This window comes from Myotis daubentonii, chromosome 1 (genome assembly GCF_963259705.1).
Source record: "Myotis daubentonii chromosome 1, mMyoDau2.1, whole genome shotgun sequence".
NCBI classification, from domain to species: domain Eukaryota; kingdom Metazoa; phylum Chordata; class Mammalia; order Chiroptera; family Vespertilionidae; genus Myotis; species Myotis daubentonii.
Genome location: NC_081840.1, coordinates 38,983,485 through 39,002,405, shown reverse-complemented (window position 1 = coordinate 39,002,405; position 18,921 = coordinate 38,983,485). Strand labels below are relative to the sequence as shown.

Sequence of the window (18,921 nt, the reverse complement as noted above, 5' to 3'; positions counted from 1 at the left end):
CGAATACACAATCTGAGCATGTGCCCTGACTGGGGAATCTAACCAGTGACTTTTTGGTGCAAGGGACGATGTTCACCCAACCAAGCCACACTGGCCAGGGCTGCTATGAATATTCTTTAACAAGTTTTTGTGTAGATGTTTTCAATTCACTTGGGTATAAACCTAAGAGTGGAATTGTGATGCTAACTCTACATTTAACTTTTGAGAAAGTGTCAAACCATTTTTGAAAGCAGCAGTATTATTTTATAAGCCCATCAGCAACATGAAGGTTTTAATTTTTCACAATCCTACTAACACCTGTTATTTTCTTTTTGATGCGTATACTAGTGAGTATGAAGTGGTATATCTCTGTGATCTTGAACTACATCTCCTTATTGACTAATGATATTGAGCATCTTTTTAATGTGTTTACAGGCCATTTGTATAATTATTTGGACAAATGTTTATTCAAATCTTTTCCCTATTTAAAAAATTGGGCCGTTTCTTTTACTGTTGAATTGTGAGAGTTCTTCAAATATCCTAGATGCTAGACCTTATCAGATAATTTGCAAATATTTTCTCCCATTTTGTGGGTGGTCTTCATTTTTTTAATAGTGTCTGTTAAAAGAACAAAAGTTTTAAATTTTGACATCCAATTTATGTATTTTTTTCTTTTATGGCTTCTAGTTTTGATGTCATGTACCATTTGTTAAAAGGGCATTCTTTCCTCATTGAATCATTTTGGCACTCTTGTAAAAAATCAATGGAACTCTCAATTCTACTCCATTGTTCTATCTTTATATCAGCCAGAACCACAATGTCTTGATTACTATAGCATTGTAGTAAGTTATAAAATTGGGAAGTGTAAGTTCTCCATCTTTGTTCTTTCTCAAGATAGTGTGGGCTGTTCTGGGTCCCTTGCCTTTCTATGTGAATTTCAGAATCAGTTTGTCAATTTGTGCAAAAAAGACTGGTGGGATTGTGATGACTTTGTAGGTCAATTTGAGAAGGACTACCATTTTAACAACACTAAATCTTCTAAGGTACAATCATGGGTTGCCATTTCCATTTATTTAGGTCTTTTTAATTTCTTTCAATAACATATTATAGTTTTCAGTGTGCAAATCTTCCACTTCTTTTGTTATACTTATTCCTAAGTAATTTATTCTTGTTGATGCTATTGTAAGTGGAAATGCTTTCTTAATTTAATTTTCAGGTTGTTCATTGCTAGTATATAAATACAATTGATTTTTGTATATTGATCTTGTATCCTGTAACTTTGCTGAGTTCATTTATGAGCCTTTATAGTTGTATGTGTATGTATGTGTGAATTCCTTAAGATTTCCTATATATAAGATCATTTCATCTGTAAACAGTTTTATTTCTTCCCTTCTAACCTGGATATCTTTTATTTCTTTTTCTTGCCTAATTGTCCAGGTTTAAACCTACAGTACAAGGTTGAATGGAAGTGATAGGAGGAGATACCTTTGTTTTGTTCTTGATCTTGGGAGAAAACTTTCAGTCTTTTGCTGTTAAAGTATAATTTTAGTTGTGGGCTTATAGATGCTCTTTATCAGATCAAAGAAATTTCCTTTTACTTCTAGTTAAGCCACATGTATCTATTTTTCCTTTTGCTCTGTTAATGTGGTGTAGTACTCTTGATTCTTTTAAATGTTGAACCAATCTTGCATTTCTGGGACAAATCCTATTTGGCCATCTATAATAATAAAAGCACAATATGCAAATTGACAAAACAGCAGAACAACTGTCTGGACAACCTTCTGGATGACCACGCTATGACACACACTGGTGCCAGGCCAGCCAAGGCAGGTGCGATGCGATTGGTCGGGGGGCCCTGCCATTGCCCAATTGCCCCAAAGAGGGAGGCCCTGGCCACTCTCTGCATAGCAATTGATCGCGGAGCCCCGGCCGGGTGGGTGGGGCCTCCCTTTGCGGGGTGATTGATCTGGGGGCCCCGTGATCGATCATCCCACAGAGGGAGGCCCAGCCAGCCAAGCGATCACACTCTATGCCTGTCACCCACAGAGGGAGGCGACTGGTGGCGGGGGAAGGGGGCAGCACCGCAGCTGGCAAACAGTGGCAGCGGTGGGGGCGGGGCCTGCTGCCGGCTGCCAGCCAGGGGAAGGAAATCCTCGATAGGCCCTGATCACCGGCCAGGCCTAGGAACCCTACCCAAGGGGTCCCAGATTGTGAGAGGGCACAGGCCAGGCTGAGGGACACTCCCTTTACCATGCACAAATTTCGTGCACTGGGCCTCTAGTAGTGTATAATCCTCTTACATGTTACTGGTATTTGGTTTAAAATTTGTGTGACCATAGTGATATTTATTTTTATTCATAGGGATTATTGGTCTATAGTGTTCCTCCCTCCTTGTGATGTCTTTATCTGGTTTTGGTATTAGGATAATACTGGCTTCATAGAATGAGCTGAGAAGTCTTCTTCTATTTTTGGAGATTTTGTGAAGAATTGTTGCTAAGTCTTCTTTTAATGTTTTGTAGAATTCACAGTAAAGTCATCTATCTGGTCTTGAGCTATTTTGTGTTTTTGGAAGAATTTTTTTTATTATTAATTCAAATGTTTTACTTGTTAAAGGGCAATTTGGATTTTCTATTTCTTGCTACTTATTACCATACTAGAGTCCTGGTGCACAAAATTTGTGCACTGGGTTGGGGGGGGGGGGTGGGGCTCGGCCTGGCCTACACCCTCTCCAATCTAGGACCCCTTGGGGGATGTCTGACTGCCTCTCACAATCTGGGACCGCTGCCTCCTAACTGCTCGCCTGCCTGCCTGCCTGCCTGATCGCCCCTAACTGCTCCCCTACTGGCCTGATTGCCCCTAACTGCTTCCCTGATCTCCCCTAACTGCCTCTGCCTTGCCCTGCATCCGGGACCCAGGATTCCCTTCTCTGGGCAGTTGTTGGCACCCAGACCCGGGCTACCCTCCCTCTGGCTGGCTTCAGGCACCCAGGACCTAAGCCGTCTTTGCCCAGTCCAGCTGCAGCCACAGGGGATCGTAGGCATGAGGCTTTGCCTGGGCCACAGCCTGCAGGCACTGTAACCCTCTCCTGGCCGCAACCTGGCTGGTCCCCATTCCTCTCTCCCCAGTGTTGAGTGTCTGAGCCATTATGATGTGATGGCATGAGGGCGTGACTTCTATTTGCATATTAGCTCTTTATTATATAGGATCAGTTTGTCAGCTTGTGTCTTGCTAGAAATTTGTCCACTTCATCTAGGTTATCTAACTTGTTGACACAGAATTGTGCATAGCATTCCCTTATAATCCTTTTGAATTCTGTAAAGTCCCCTCTTTCATTCCTGATTTTAGTAATTTGAATTTTCTCTTTTTATTCTTATACTGTATAGCTAGAGGTTTCTCACTTTAGTGAATATTTTCAAAGAACCATAAAAACATAGATATCTTCTTCATTGTGCTTTATAAATGCAGTTTATCATCATATATTAAATAGTTTATCAACCAGTCTCTTACTGCTGAACATTTGCAATGAATTGCCTTGTGCATATATCTTTTTGTATTTTTTTAAATCCTCACCCAAGGATATTTGTCTATTGATTATTAGAGAGTGGAAGGAAGAAAGGGAAGGAAAGGGAGGGAGGGAAGCAAGAGAGAGAAACATCGATGTGAGAGACACACATCAACTGGTTACGTCCCACATGGGCCCTGACCCAGGGCAGGAATTGAGCCTGAAATTGAGGTACATGATCTTTACTGGGAACTGAACCTGTGACTCTTTGGTCCCTGGGCTGATGCTGTAACCACTGAGCAAAACCAGCCAGATCTCTTTTTGTATTTTTGCTGATAATATCTTTGACTTATAAGTAAGTTTGCTAGGTCAGAGGACAAACACATATATAATTTTGAAAGATATTGCCATATAGTCTCTCCTTCATTGTTTTTCACTAGAAGTATGAGAATGCCTATTATTCGCAGCCTGGCCAAAAGAGTATACTGTCAAATTTTGGGTTTTTGCTAACCTAATAGTCAAGAAATGGCATATTATGTAATTTTAATATACATTTTATGAGCATGGTTGACCATTTCCTTTTCTGGGAACTGGCTCATCTTTAGCTCATTTTTCTGTAAGGTGGTTAGACTTTATTTCTTTTATTTTTAGAAGTTCTAGATATTAACTGTTCATCTGTGATATAAGTTGCAGATGTTTCCTCTCAGTTTGTCTATTTTTTGCCATATGGCTTCTTTGGGATGATCTAATATTTATCAATATTTTTCCTTATTGCTTTTGGATCAAGTCATAGTTAGGACAGTTTTTCTGTATTCCTAAGGTGCAGAAGAATTCAAACTCCCCTCAATCCCATCTTTTAAATTCACAATACTTTATGGTTTCATTTCTTACGTTTAAATGTGATCTAATTCAAATTTATCTTAGTGTGCAAAATGAACCCAATTTTATTTTTATCCATATTGTTATCTAGCTATCCCAATACTATTAGTTAAAAATTATTTCTTCATTTTTAATATATTTTAAAAGCATTAGCTACACTAATAAAAGATAAACATGCAAATTGACCATACCCTTACTATGCCTTAAGCCACGCCCACCAGCCAATCAGAATGACAATATGCAAATTAACCCAACCAAGATGGTGGCCAACAGCCATGGAGCGAGCAGGAGGCTTGGTTGCCTGGGTGATGGAGGAAGCCAAACTTCCCCTCCAGCCCTGAGCCGGCTGTGGCCTCCGCAAAAGGCAACAAAGTTTCAATAATAGAAGGTAAATAAATCCCAGAAAAGAAAAAAAAGAAAAAAAGGAGAGGCTGGGAGCTTCCGTCACCGGGGGGCTTGGCCAGCCCGAAAATGGCCCTCAGCCCCTCATCCAGACTGGCCAGGCACCCCAGTGAGGAACTTCCACCCTAAAGGGGGTGTGGCCAACCTGAAAACAGCCATCAGCCCCTCACCCAGGCTGTCCAAACGTCCATTGGGTGAGGGTCCCCACTGGGGGGGGGGGGCTTGATCAGCCTGCAGCCATCAGCCCCTCACCCAGGCTGGCCAGGCACCCCATTGGGGACCCCCACCCTGAAGAGGGTGTGACCAGCTGCAAACAGCCATCAGCCCATCACCCAGGCTTGCCAGGCACCCCAGTGGGAACCCCCACCCTGAAGGGGGTGTGACCAGCCTGCAAACACCCATCAGCCCCTCACCCAGGCTGGCCAGGCACCCAAGTGGGACCCCCACCCTGATCCGGGACACCCTTCAGGGCAAACCAGTCAGCCCCCACCCGTGCACCAGGCCTCAATCCTATATAGTAAAAGGGTAATATGCAAATTGACCCTAACAGCAGAACGACTGGGAATGACTGGTCACTATGACACATACTGACCACCAGGGGGCAGATGCTCAATGCAGGAGCTGTCCCCTGGTGGTCAGTGCGCTCCCACAGGGGAGCTCTGCTCAGCCACAAGCCAGGCTGATGGCTGTCAACACAGCGATGGTGGCGGGAGCCTCTCCTGCCTCCTCAGCAGCACTAAGGATGTCCATCTGCTCTCTGCTGGTAAGTGGACATCCCCCGAGGGCTGCCAGGCTGCCAGAGGGATGTCTGACTGCCAGCTTGGGCCCGATCTCCAGGGACCAGGCCTAAGCCAGCAGGTGGACATCCTCTGAGGGGTCCCAGACTGCAAGAGGGCATAGGCTGGGCTGAGGGACCCCCTCAAGTGCACAAATTTTTGTGCGCTGGGCTTCTAGTTTATAACATAATACAGTTGACCCTGGAACAACACCAGTTTGAACTGCTCAATTCCACTTATACACAATTTTTTTCAGTTGACCTACACAATTCAAAACCATGTTGTTCAAGGATCAACTGGTGGTTGGGACTCTTCCTACATTGAGGGCCAACTGTAGTTATACACAGATATTCAATGGCAAAGGACATCAGAGCCCCTAACCCTTGTGCTGCACAAGGGTCAAGGGTCAGCTGTAATATTTTTATTGATTTTATATCCCCAAAGCTGCCATTTTAAAAGATCTAAATACATTCTGGGTTACCAAAAAACAATTTCTTTCTCATCCAATTAAATGTTCAGTTTTAACAAATATGAGTATATAAAAGAAAAAATATTTTAAGATTTCTATTCTTCTCACGTATTCATTTTTGACCTCTGTCCACCCTGTTCCTGCCCCTTCCCCAGGCCTTCACTGCACTGTTGCTTGTGTCTATGGGTTATGCATATATACATACAAGTTCTTTGATGGCTGTACAGTTTTTATGTTTTTCATTGAGAAATAATTATTAGGAAGTGGTATGTTTGTTATCTGAATTTACAAAAAAAAAAAAAAAAGTTCATTTAGACTAGTGGTTCTCAACCATGGACAATTTTTTCCTCCAGAGGACACTTGGCAATGTCAAGAAACACTTTTAGTTGTTACAAGTAGGGATTCTAATTGCAACTAGTGAGTAGAGGTCAGGAATATTGATAAATATCTTACAACTGATATGTCAGCCACCCATATTAAAAAATTATCTGGTCAAAAACATCAATAGTGATGAGTTGAGGAACCCTCATTTTCAATTATAAACTCAAAAACACTACATTTGTTTAAAATGCTGTCCTTTTCTACAGTAACTTACAGAATCCTACACTCCAAGCATCATTATCAATAGTTCTCAATGGTCACATAAATAGGTACTGATTAGACAAGCAGCCATGTCTACTGAATCACTTGGTTGTAATTATCTGGAGTGGCTATTTTTAAAAAAGGAAGAAAATATGGAAGAAGATAGTGAGGAACGAAGTTTAGATTCTAAACTAGATGGAGAACGTATTCATCAAAGAACTCACATTGCTGTATTTTTGATAATTCTTCCTTGGTCCATCTTCTGCCCAATGCCATGCACAACAAATACAATGTGGGTAGTCTGAGATGGTTTGTCTTCTAATGAGGCTTCTTCTACATAACCTCTATGAAGTCTGGTCCCACTACTTGATGCTGTAAAAAATTTATGACTCAAAATTTATTATTTATTCTAAAAATAGCATTCTCATAATATATTGAAAGAAATAAAGAAAAAAAAAGTATTACAAAAAAATTTCACTGGGTTGAGAAGGAATAAAATTTGTAAGATGATGTATATTGATTGGCTTTGATATGAAATGTTAAACTAGACAGGACACCAAAGCCAGAAACCATAAGGAAAAATAAAAGAAAGAAAGGAAGGAAAGAAGGAAGACTTGAACACATAAAAATTTCAAGCTTCTCTATAAAAAAATACCATGAAGCAAAAATAAAAGATGAATAACAAACGGGAAATTTATACAAAATATGATGCACGGTAAGAGAATTGCCTAAATATACAAAGAGAGCTTACCTATAAAAAAATGAAAAGATAACCATTCAAACAGCAAAACAGAAAAAAGATATAACGTAATTCACAAAACAAATACAACCAACTAATGAACATATAAAACAATATTCAAGCACACCTGCTATCAAAGAAATTAAAGCAAACAATGGGATAATAAAAAAAAATTATGTCAGACTTGAAAAAACATTTTTTAAATTTATTTTTTGATAATGCTTTCATATCTTCCCAGATACCATCCCTCTTTTCCTTCTTTTTTGTCAACCGTCTTCAAAGAGTTATCTACTACCCTGCCTCCATTTCTTCACCTTGTACTTAAGCTTCAACCCATGCCACTCTGGCTTCTGCCCCATCAATATATCTAAATCACCAATGACCTTCATTTTATTAAGTCCAATGAAAAATTTTTAGTCTTCATCTTCCTTAATACTGTGTTTCCATCTCGAGGTTTTATTTTCACACTAGTACCTCAGGTTTGACTGCTTTTATGTTTTTAGAAGTATAAAAGAATTTTTTATTAATCTTGTCAGATCATTCTAAATATATAATTATTCATTGATGAATACATGTCAAGTCAATCACCTTAATAAACTTTTCATTTAACAGGTTAGTAACTGTCATTAACTATAATACATATTTAAAATATACTAAAAATACAATTTGAATAGCCTATTCTAAATGTAAGAGAAAAACTCAGATTTCCCAAATTTTAACAAATTATAGCAATATTTAACAATTACCTTTAGAAAATCCCAGTTTTTGGGTAACTGTTCTTGCAATTTTAGATGTTGTTGCATCACTATAAATATATACTTCATCCATATTGTGCCAGTCCACATGATTTCGACTCAACTTGAAACTATGAACAGCTGTTGCAAAAAAGGAAAAACTGATTGAAGGTTTCCAAGACAAACTCCATTTGTGTGAAAAATTATAATACACAGATTTTTGAATCCATATATGAACTTAGTTCAATAAAAATAAACTATTTCATTGAAACACATATTGATGTAAAGCAAGTAATGGATTGGGACTTTATTTTGTAATGATTAATGGTGCTACAGGGAATGACATCTTATTATAAGAACATGGAATAAATGGCTTAACTACCATAAATCTAACCTGTAACATGTTGTTAATGTGTTTTGATAAATAAAGTACTGCCTTCCCAGGTGATATACTATTCCAAAGTCCTCAATAACTATGACACAGAAACTTAAGCTCCATTTCTTCTGTTGATTTTTATTTTGGGATCTGTAAAAATTTCACTCAGTGCAAAATAAAACAAGTCTCATAGAGAAAAAATTATCTTTAAACTGGGAAGAAAATAATCTAATTTACTAGAGTGTAAGGTATTTCTGGAATGGATATTAAATCCAATTATCACTGGATATTGCTCACCATAAGAAAAATGTAAAGTTGATAGATGTTTTAGTAAGAAATCAAATTTTTTAAAAATAATGCTCAAATCAAAATATGGTTATTGCATTTCTGTAACTGCCGTATGGTTGGTAAAAATGAGTTAAAAAAATCAAACCTATATGCTCCAGAAATTCATAAGCTCTGTGAGGCAGGAACTATGTCTTGATTATTTTGTATCACTAGCACCAAACACAGTGTCCTAACACAGTGCCTGACATGTATCACAAATTTAATAATGTTTGTGGAAGCAATGAATCAAGAAAATTGTCAAAACATGTTCACTAATTCATAATTTAATAATTATTATATTTTAAAGAACTTAAATGTTTCCTCTATCTCTGGTATAGAAGTAAGAAAAACCCATATACCCATCTTCAGAAAACTAGGTACCTTCAAATCATTATGCTTGATTTATTTTCTAAAAATCCTCTAAGCTAAGTATTATCTCCCATTATATACAAAGATACAAAGGTACAAAGAGATAAAGTGACTTGACACAGAATAATTTCTAGCACAGTCTAATATTCTTTTGATTTGAAGATGGGCTGAAAATAACCTTAAGCTAAATATGAAAAAAAAATATATATAGCCTTGGTCAAGATCTAAGATCCTAAGACATTTTTATGTACAGTGGAACCTCGGTTCTCAAACTTAATGTGTTCTGGAATGCTGTTCTGGAATTGATTTGTTTGAAAACGGAATCATTTTTACCCATTAGAAATAATGTAAGTTGATTAATCCGTTCCAGACCCTGAAATGATTCCTGTTTTAACCTTTCTTATATACAGTACATGTCTAAAGTACTATTTAATCTATAAACACTTTCCTTAAATTTATTGAACCACCATTCCCTACTAGCCTTAAAGGAATTACTTTTAGCATTCGGTTCAAGGATGTCTTTCAGGTCAGTATGCAGCGTCTTTGCTTGTTTATATACATCACTGCCTCTGAAAGGGCTGTTACTGGCTGCTTTTCCTTTATCCAAATCAACAAGTTTCTCTACCTCTTCAGTTGTCAGTGAGCATTGCTTCTTTCACAACCTTAGCAACACTAGCACTCTTGAAGGCCTCTTAATGTTTGAAAAATTGTGCTAGATTTCACCAGCAACAAAAGCATTCTGTCCTTTGTTGCCTGAGAGATGCTTTTTGTTGTGCTGATGTACCAGCTTGAAAGAGTTGTCAGTTCAAAGACTGAAGTTTGATTGGACAACGTAGACATTTTTTCAATGAAGAACCAAATTATTCCAGATGGGAGATGTTCGAGAACCGAGATTTGACTGTAAACCTATTTCCTACCAGAATACATAGAAGAGTAAATCCATTCCAGGAAAATGTATTTATTAGTTATGTTACAAATGTAATTCAAAAATTTATCAGAAACTAATTTATATTTAACTTACCTGCCAGGACACATTACTAACACTGAACACAAGATCGAGATGCAATTAACACAACAAACATTAATAATATCTTCAGTTCCAAAGAAAACAATGTACAAATTCAGCTTTTTAAAAGAACTTTTCATAAATTAAAGAAAATACTTTACTACATTTAACCATTATTTACTTTTCTAATTCTATGTCCAATCCAAGTCACTATTTTAAGCCTTTTTGTCTGATTCTAAACCACATTTTTGTTAAAATAGTTTTGAGCAACATATGATGAAAATAGCGAAACTTCAAGATCAAGATATTAAGAGAATAGTGTTAGGCCTACACAATTTCATTCTTAATTCTGGCAAATATCCCATTATTGGACTACACACATCATTTACAAATGTTTATACCACTTAAAATTAACACTAAAAAAATAGCACAATGTATACATTTCTATGCTTTAAATATGGATACTAATAATTTCTAAATCTTAAATACTACTGAATGCTCTAGATACAACTAAGTGCTATAAGCCAGGAATATAACTACATGGAGGAATAAAACTACAATTACTGTACCTTGGAAACGCTTTCGTTTAAGACCTGCCGCATCTGTACTCGCCTTATATCCTCTCCATTTGAACAGAGAAGGGAGGGAGAAGGGAGGGAGGTGGTAGGCAACTAAGAAAGCAAAAACACTGAGCTTCAAAGTATATTTTAAATGAGGTTTGCTATTTTGCCTTTTTATTTTATTAACTTTAAAAAATGAGTTGTATTTGACAAACATTCTAAGTGCTTTATTTATATAATTTCTAATTAAAAGTCAATGAAGCAAAATATCAATGTTTATCAAATATATGCTCTACTTTTACTGAAAAAAGGCAAACGATATCTAAATTTCTCAGTTAAAGACAACTATGCAACCATTATTTTTAATGTCTCTGCATAGGTAGAATAAAAAAACAGAGCACAGCACTTTTGTATGTGCAAGAGATTTATAATCGCCTTCTTTACAATACTGAGGTTATTTACTCTCACCCAATTTGTGGCTCTGACAGCTAACAACTGATGTGCAAATTGAGAATGCAATAAAGAACATTTTATATATCTAATTCAGCTTTCGTGAGAAGATAGCACAGTATACATTCCATTAGATGTTTTCAACTACTAGAATATAATGGAGCCTTCCCACAGAAACACAATATCCTTTTCACAACTGTTCAAGTTGTTAAAAGACTTTTAAAAATGAAACAAAAACAAATCAAATTCGAAGCTCTACTTTTAACTGAGTTATTAAAGATAAAAAAATGAAAGATTAGTGATAGAATAATGAAAAAAGGTCATTAGTAAAAATATATGCTGACATCTTGTAAGCATGAAACAGGCTATACAGAGTATAGTTGGACAGACTTGATATTTGGCAAATCAGTAGATAACCTGAACCTTAAAGTCACTACTTCCCCTGTCAAATATTGCTAATTATAGATCAATATTTTTTTATACTTTAAGAAAGCAATTATTTTAAAATCCACTTTGAACTTACAAATCCATTTGTTAATAGTTCAGTTAAAATGAACTATTATGATCCACAGAACTTTTGTGATTTAGTTTAAATTTATGTTCTAATACATTTGATTTTCATTCTCACTCCCTTCTACATTAATGTGACATTCAAAGGTTAGTTACTGTGCAAATGGGTAAGTATTTAATTCCTGTTGTATGGTACTAGAAATATAAAAGAAAAATCTGATGTGTACAAAGATGAAATATAAAGATTGGTGCAATCACTGTAATTGAGAAATGCTTACAAGGCGCTTAACTACATAAAAAACTATAGACTAGGATTAAAAAATGGTCAGAATATCATGATTATAAAATCATTCCATTGTCACAGGGGGTGGAAAATGACAACTGAAACAATTTTCATCACTGAAAATGTTTCTTCATTCATGAGCCTTCTGGTCAGTTACTGAGGAGTACTATGTACTACTTGTACAAAACATTTAGAAAAAAAAAAAACAATAGGAAAAAGCTAACATATCCAAGTAGATCAAAATGGCATAGAATTGACACTTTATTAAACAAAGAAACAAAACCTAAAATTTCTAAATCTACTAGTAAAACTAACACGAACCAATTCCATATTTACTAAAAGAGAACTAATGGGAAACAAATGAACCATAATGACCACTTTAAAATTATGCAAAAGCTTTCAAAAAGCTTGTCAAGATACAAAAATGAAAGGCTTTCCTTTCTAAAGGAATAGTAGAAATTAGGAATTAACAAAAGGGCAAACACCCCAATGAATTCAAAACAGAGAAGCACATTTATTTAAAACATTTTTATAAAATTAAATAGACATGGTTCTTTTTTTCAAATTTAAATCTTATTTCACTTGAAAGTCATTTACTCTATTTGTTACAACATCCTGTTATCTTAGAGAGCTTAATTTTTTCAACTCAAACTATCACAAAAGTAGAGACAAAAGGCTTTATTATCAATCCAAACAGCAATCATTATTAAAAGAAATTCAAGTGCCAGAAAGCATTTCTTTTTTTTCTTTTTTCTAAAATAAACATTTAGTTATAAATTCTTATGTTGTGTTTGCAAAAGTATATATAAACTCAAGCTACAACTGGAAGTGCTAACTTTTTAGATACTAGCATTTAATAAAAATTTTCTTTTAAAGTCCTGCACAAAAAAAATATTTAAAGTATAAAATACAGCATTTCTAAGAAATTTCTTTACTATAATTCACCTCTTACAACTCAGTAACTTTTCCCTTTATAAAAGCTGGCAACCTGGATAAACTCAACTTCAGGGGAAGAAGAAGGTCTGTACATCTCAAACCTGCCAAAGGTAATGAGAAGACTTCTGGCAATCTTCTTGGACCTCAGAGAAATTAAGTTAGATAAATCTATAAAAATTAATAACTAAGAACTAGATGGTGGGAATTCTCTAAACCTTCTCCTCTCCCCTCCTGCCCGTCTTTTTGCCTTTTGAAATTCTATATTGACATTTGTGATATCCCTATCCAGCAACAGTACAACTTTACATGCCAAATATTAAATGTTGCAAATCTTTACAGATCCACCAACAGCTGTACTGTCACAGCACTCCAAATTAGTTTGAACAGTAAAAAGTCCACTTTTAAACTTTCAACCCATCTGCGACATTATACTGATAGTGTGACTCTAAGACAGCATATAGTTGGGTCCTGCATACCTAACAAATCTGTCAATCTCTGCCTTTTAATTGGATTGTTAGCTCACTTATATGTATTTACTATAGTTACTGATATGGGTAAATTAAGATCCATCATTTCCCATTTATTTTTTCTTTGTTCCATCTGTATTTTGTTCTTCCTTTCTTATTTTTTTCTTTTTTTGTGGGGGGTTTAATTAAATACTTTTTACTATTTTATTTTAATCCCTCTACTGTCCTCCTCCTCCTCCTTCTTCTTCATCTTCTTTTTTTGTTTGTTTTGTTAATTCTCATCGGAGAATATTTTTCAATTGATTTTTAGACAGAGTTGAAGGAAGGGTGAGAAAGAGAGAGGGAAATATCAGTGTGAGAGAGACATGTCAATTGGCTGCCTGATCAGGGCTGGGGATCAAGCCTGCAACTGAGGTATGTAGCCTTGACTGGAACTGAACCTGGGACCCTTTAGTCCGTAGGCTGATGCTCTATCCACGGAGCCAAACTGGCTAGGGCTTTTTTAAAAAAAATTTTAAGCCTTTTTATTATGGAATAATTTTAGAAATAGAAAAGTTGCAAAAATAGTACAGCTTCCCCTAACGTTAGTGTAGCTATAGAACAATTGTGAAAACTAAGAAATTAACATTAGTACTATACTATCAACTAAAATAGAGACTTCATTCAGATGTCTCCAGTTTCTTAACTAATGTCCTTGTCCGCTTTAGGGCCCAATCCAGGCACCATGGTGCTGTCATGTTTTCTTAGTCTTTTCTAACCTGTGACAAATTACTTAATTTTTTGTTCTTTCATGACTTTGACATTTTAAAAATATTTCAGTTTCAAGGTATCATTGACAAATAAAATATTTAAAGTATACATTGTGGTGAAGATATACATTGTGAAAGGATTCCCTCCATCTAGTTAATTATGGCCTTGACATTTTTGAAGAGGTATTTTGCAGAATATCTCTCAATTTGAGTTTAATTTTTCACAAATAGATTGAGGTTATGCATTTTTTGGCCACAGTGAGGTATAGGACTAACTCTTTTAGTTCGACTGGCTATTTCTTACTGATTCCTGCTTTATATAGATGAATTATAAAATGAGTAAGATACTAATCTAGTACTAGGTTGCAGTATTTACAAAATTACTTATCTGAAGGCCTTATTTTATTTGTATGATTCATCCCCAGTGAAATTTAGGCTTTCATTTGTTTGGCTTCTAGATTAATGTCTCCTAGCCTAGGAAGTGGTATGATAAGAATAGTTTTTATTTTAACTCAAAAAAAAAAAAAGAAAAAGAAATTTAGATGAAAGTATCTAAATCACAAATTTTTGTATACTAAAAGAGTTATGCACAATCTATTTCATCAATGTATTTAATTCAATGCGTACTTTGAAATTAGTAGGAAAATTGACAGGGAGAAAATACTAAACATATCCAATATACTTGTGGCAATAGTTACCCTAACCAAAATACAGACAAAGTCAGAAAGAAAAAGTACTATTTTAGTTTAATGTCTTTCAAGGCAAGAATTCTGTTTAGTTTCTTTCTTTTTTTTTTTTTAAATATATTTTATTGCTTTTTTACAGAGAGGAAGGGAGAGAGATAGAGAGTTAGAAACATCGATGAGAGAGAAACATCGATCAGCTGCCTCCTGTACATCTCCCACTGGGGATGTGCCCGCAACCCAGATACATGCCCTTGACCGGAATCGAACCTGGGACCTTTCAGTCCGCAGGCCGACGCTCTATCCACTGAGCCAAACCGGTTTTGGCCTGTTTAGTTTCTTAGCAATTCCCCATAGAACTTAATAAGAGTTGCTAAATACTATATTTTAAAATGCTTTCAATTATTAAATGGGATTTTTTTCCCCAGAAAGCCTCATCTGATTAACTCCACTGCACTGTAATCAACAACTCTCTTTATTCCAAATCTCTTTTCAGAGTGTATAATAGTCACTATCTACTGTGTTATCTTGTACTTACTTGTTGTAACTGTTTTCATCTGTAAGCTTTTCCTTCCCAAAAGGCTTAATACCCTTGAGATTCTAGAAACCCTATTTCTTTCAGAAAAGTGCTTAGCACACAGTATTATGTACACACGAAAGCATTCAAACTCTCCTGAAAATATGAAGAGTCAGGCTTTATCACATATATATGAGAAAATTTAGGTGGAAAAGGTATTTCCCCCCTCAAATTAATGAAATATGAAATTTCAGAAGCCTGGTGGTAAGAAGCAAAATAAAAGTTTGTAATATTTTTTTTATCTTTGTAGTTGTGGTAAATTTGAGTTATTTTTCCAACAAAGATATCTTTTTGGACAGCAAATACTTTTTCCTTAAGACCAATGATAATTTTCAAATGTACTACCAAATTTTCCATAATCTTCAAAGTCAAATGTCACATCTTAATACATAAATATTTTACATAAAATTGAATAACCAATAAAATGGTTGGAAATTAAAGACAACAGCATATATACTGAATTGAATTTAAAATCTTTGTTAATAAAATATGCTGATATTTTGCTGATATGCCATAGTATATTTTAAAAAAGGAAGTTTTCTTCTAATGAACTTCAAAGAATCATCACTTTGAAAGATTACAGTGCAAAAGTGTTTTAACAGTTTAACAATTTCCTGTTATTACTAACTAGAATTTTACCACTCAGTGTACTTGGTATATCCTTAAAGCTAGCAAAATATCCTATATAATAAAAGCCTAATATGCTAAGTGTCAAGTAGTCCATTCAACCAATCAAAGCATAATATGCTAATGATATGCTAAGGTGTCTCAACTGCTCACTATGATGTGCACTGACCACCAGGGGGCAGACACGCTGACTGGTAGGTTAGCTTGCTCCTGGGGTCTGGCCAATCGGGACTGAGCAAAATGGGCCAGACATGCCCTGGAGCCCTCCTACAGTCCCTCCCTAGGCCTGATTGTGTGCCAGTGGGGTCCCTTGACCTGGCCTGTGCCCTCTCGCAATCTGGGACCCCTTGCGGGATGTTGGAGAGCTGGTTTTGGCCTGATCCCGCAGGCCAGGCTGAGGGACCCCACTGGTGCACGAATTCGTGCACTGGGCCTCTAGTATTATTATTATATCCTACACTGGTACTCTAGAATCAGCATATACATGCAAAGACATAATGAAAATCTACTCACACAAATAAACTATGTTCTTTATCAGACATATTAAATGATTGGCTCATAAGAAAGAAACTTTAATCGATTGCCTCTTGCAGGCACACCTACTGGGTTCCACTATCTGGATATGTGCCCTGACTAGGAATCAAGCTGGTGACCCTTCGGTGCTGGGAACCATGCTTAATCAACTAGGCCACACTGGCAAGGACTACATTTAATATTTTAATAGGGAGTAGAAATATAGAAGACACATGAAATTCTATTTTTTACTCTAATAGAAACAAGATTCCAAGTACATGAGATCTAGAGATAAAACAGAGCTGTCAAACTTCCACAGGATGAATTAGCAAGTGGAATAAAAATGTTTTGAAAACAGATTGAAAAAGGGAAACAATCTACTTATATTTTTATTATTCATACCATACTTTTTCTCCTCTAAGCTCTTAGGATTTGGGGGTTTATTTTTCATACAGACAGTCCTCAGGTTACGTCGGACTTGACGTACGTCGTTTCGTGGTTGCGTTGCCATCTCCCATTTATTTATAAAAAAAAGTTCGGTCATTTTGATGTATATACATATGTGTTTTATGTTTTTTATTATTTATTTACCACAAGTAAAGGTCAGAAATTGTTATCTTTCTTTTAAATTTTTTTTTACTGTCTCACTTCAATACTGCTGTGTATGTGCTCCATGTGAGTGACGTAGGTGCTTATGTAGGTGGGTACTGACTTACGGGGAAAATCACGTTACATCGCGCCGTAGGAACAGATCTCCCATGTAACTCGAGGACCTACTGTACATTAATAGTAAAGAATTTGGGTGGATAAACTGGGTTCATTAAGGTGAACTGCCATTTTTGAGGCAAGACTTAAAGAGAATTAATAGAAAGGGAAAAATCCAGAATTCAGCCTTCTCCAATAGCAATGAAATGATATAAAATAAAGGTCAGTTCTTCAAACACTATAAAGTAGGCTTTTGTGTTTATTTTGGTAGTGGTGATGAGAGGTTACAAAATATTTCAGGCACTAATAAACGATCACAGATATGTAAAATTTACTATTTGTGCTATAACTGGGAAAGTATTGTCTCTACAGCAATCTGCAGAAATGTACAAAGAGCTTGCTCTATAGACACTGAACTGCTCTTTATATACTGATATGTAAAAACCTTGTTCTTGGCTATGGCCCACATGGCTCAGTTGGTTGGAGCCAGTGTCCTGTACACCAAAAGGTGGTGGGTTTGATTCCTGGTCAGGGCACATCCCTGGGTTGCAAGTTTGATCTTCAGCTGGGGCACCTAAGGGAAGCAGCCAATCGATGTTTCTCTCTCAATCGATGTTTCTCTCTCAATCGATGTCTCTCTCTCCCTTCCCCTCTCTCTCAAATCAATAAAAAAATTAAAAACGTTGACCTTGGATTTTACACTGAAATGAGTACATGTTTGACTCTGCAGATTAGGAAAATGATATTTAAAATTTTTCGAGTATGTTATCTAGCACATAATAAACAACTATTATTATATACATTTGTTAGATTTAATTGCCAATTTATTCAGAAGCCACAACTTTCCTCAATTATGTAAATTTTTAATCAACTAGATACAAAAGAGATTTTAATTTGGTATAAGCTAAATTATAGTTTCCATGCGCACGCGCGCGTGTGTGTGTGTGTGTGTGTGTGTGTGTGTGTGTGTGTGTTTAGGGAGAGATAAGAGTAAAAGAGTAGGACAGAGAAAAGACTTGGGATGTTTCTTATTACTTGTAAGAGAAAAAAAAGCCAATTTAAAGCTTATTGTTTTGCCATTAATTATGTTATATAAACAATTATTTCCAATGACATTCATTTCTTCCAAACTGCATTCTGTGAATTACTTGATCAATATTCTGCTTTGGTGATATTTAAGAGGGGAAGGAAAAGAATCACTTAATTTACCAGATTTAACAGGGCTTGCCAAGAAACCTCCCAAATAAAGGCAAGCATGGATAAAGAAACGCTTAAAAAAAAGAGAGAGGAATCTACAAATTTTTATCCACCTATACTGTTATACTCACCAGAATAGTTGATCCCACTGCCTGCAGTAAATGGAACAATAGAAGTATTTTTAAATGTGTCACATATTTTGAATTTTACTCAAGATTAGACATAACAAAACATAGTAATCTTGGCTATTATATAATTATTTTAAACTACTGCACACATATTCAAATGCTGAGTAAGGAAATGTAAGGAGTAGATTGTTTAAAATTAAAAGTTGGTTATCAATATGAAGACATCTAAGAGATACAAAAAAGAAATATTAACAAAACTGCTCTTTTGATATAATGATAAGGGATCTTTTTATAAGTTCAATTTTCTTTAATAAACTAAAAACTACTGAAAAGAATGAATTTAGAGAGCACATTATGACAACTTGTCATTTATAGTAAATCATGTCATGCCATTGA

At 35.8% G+C, this 18,921-nt stretch overlaps 1 protein-coding gene across 9 annotated transcripts in view; it reads right to left on the bottom strand.

The window, feature by feature from the left end:
• Nucleotides 1–18,921, bottom strand: part of DDHD1 (DDHD domain containing 1) — an 89,466-nt gene that overhangs the window by 47,351 nt on the left and 23,194 nt on the right. For 4 of the 9 annotated variants that reach the window (XM_059695660.1, XM_059695681.1, XM_059695606.1 and 1 more), the window contains exons 3-6: nucleotides 18,529–18,549; nucleotides 10,710–10,811; nucleotides 8,075–8,203; nucleotides 6,814–6,961 (exon numbers count right to left, since the gene is read on the bottom strand). In XM_059695660.1, the coding sequence (XP_059551643.1) occupies nucleotides 6,814–6,961; nucleotides 8,075–8,203; nucleotides 10,710–10,811; nucleotides 18,529–18,549 (400 nt within the window). The remainder of the gene's footprint in view (nucleotides 1–6,813; nucleotides 6,962–8,074; nucleotides 8,204–10,709; nucleotides 10,812–18,528; nucleotides 18,550–18,921) is intronic. The other 5 variants (XM_059695633.1, XM_059695650.1, XM_059695642.1 and 2 more) reach the window with 3 other exon arrangements.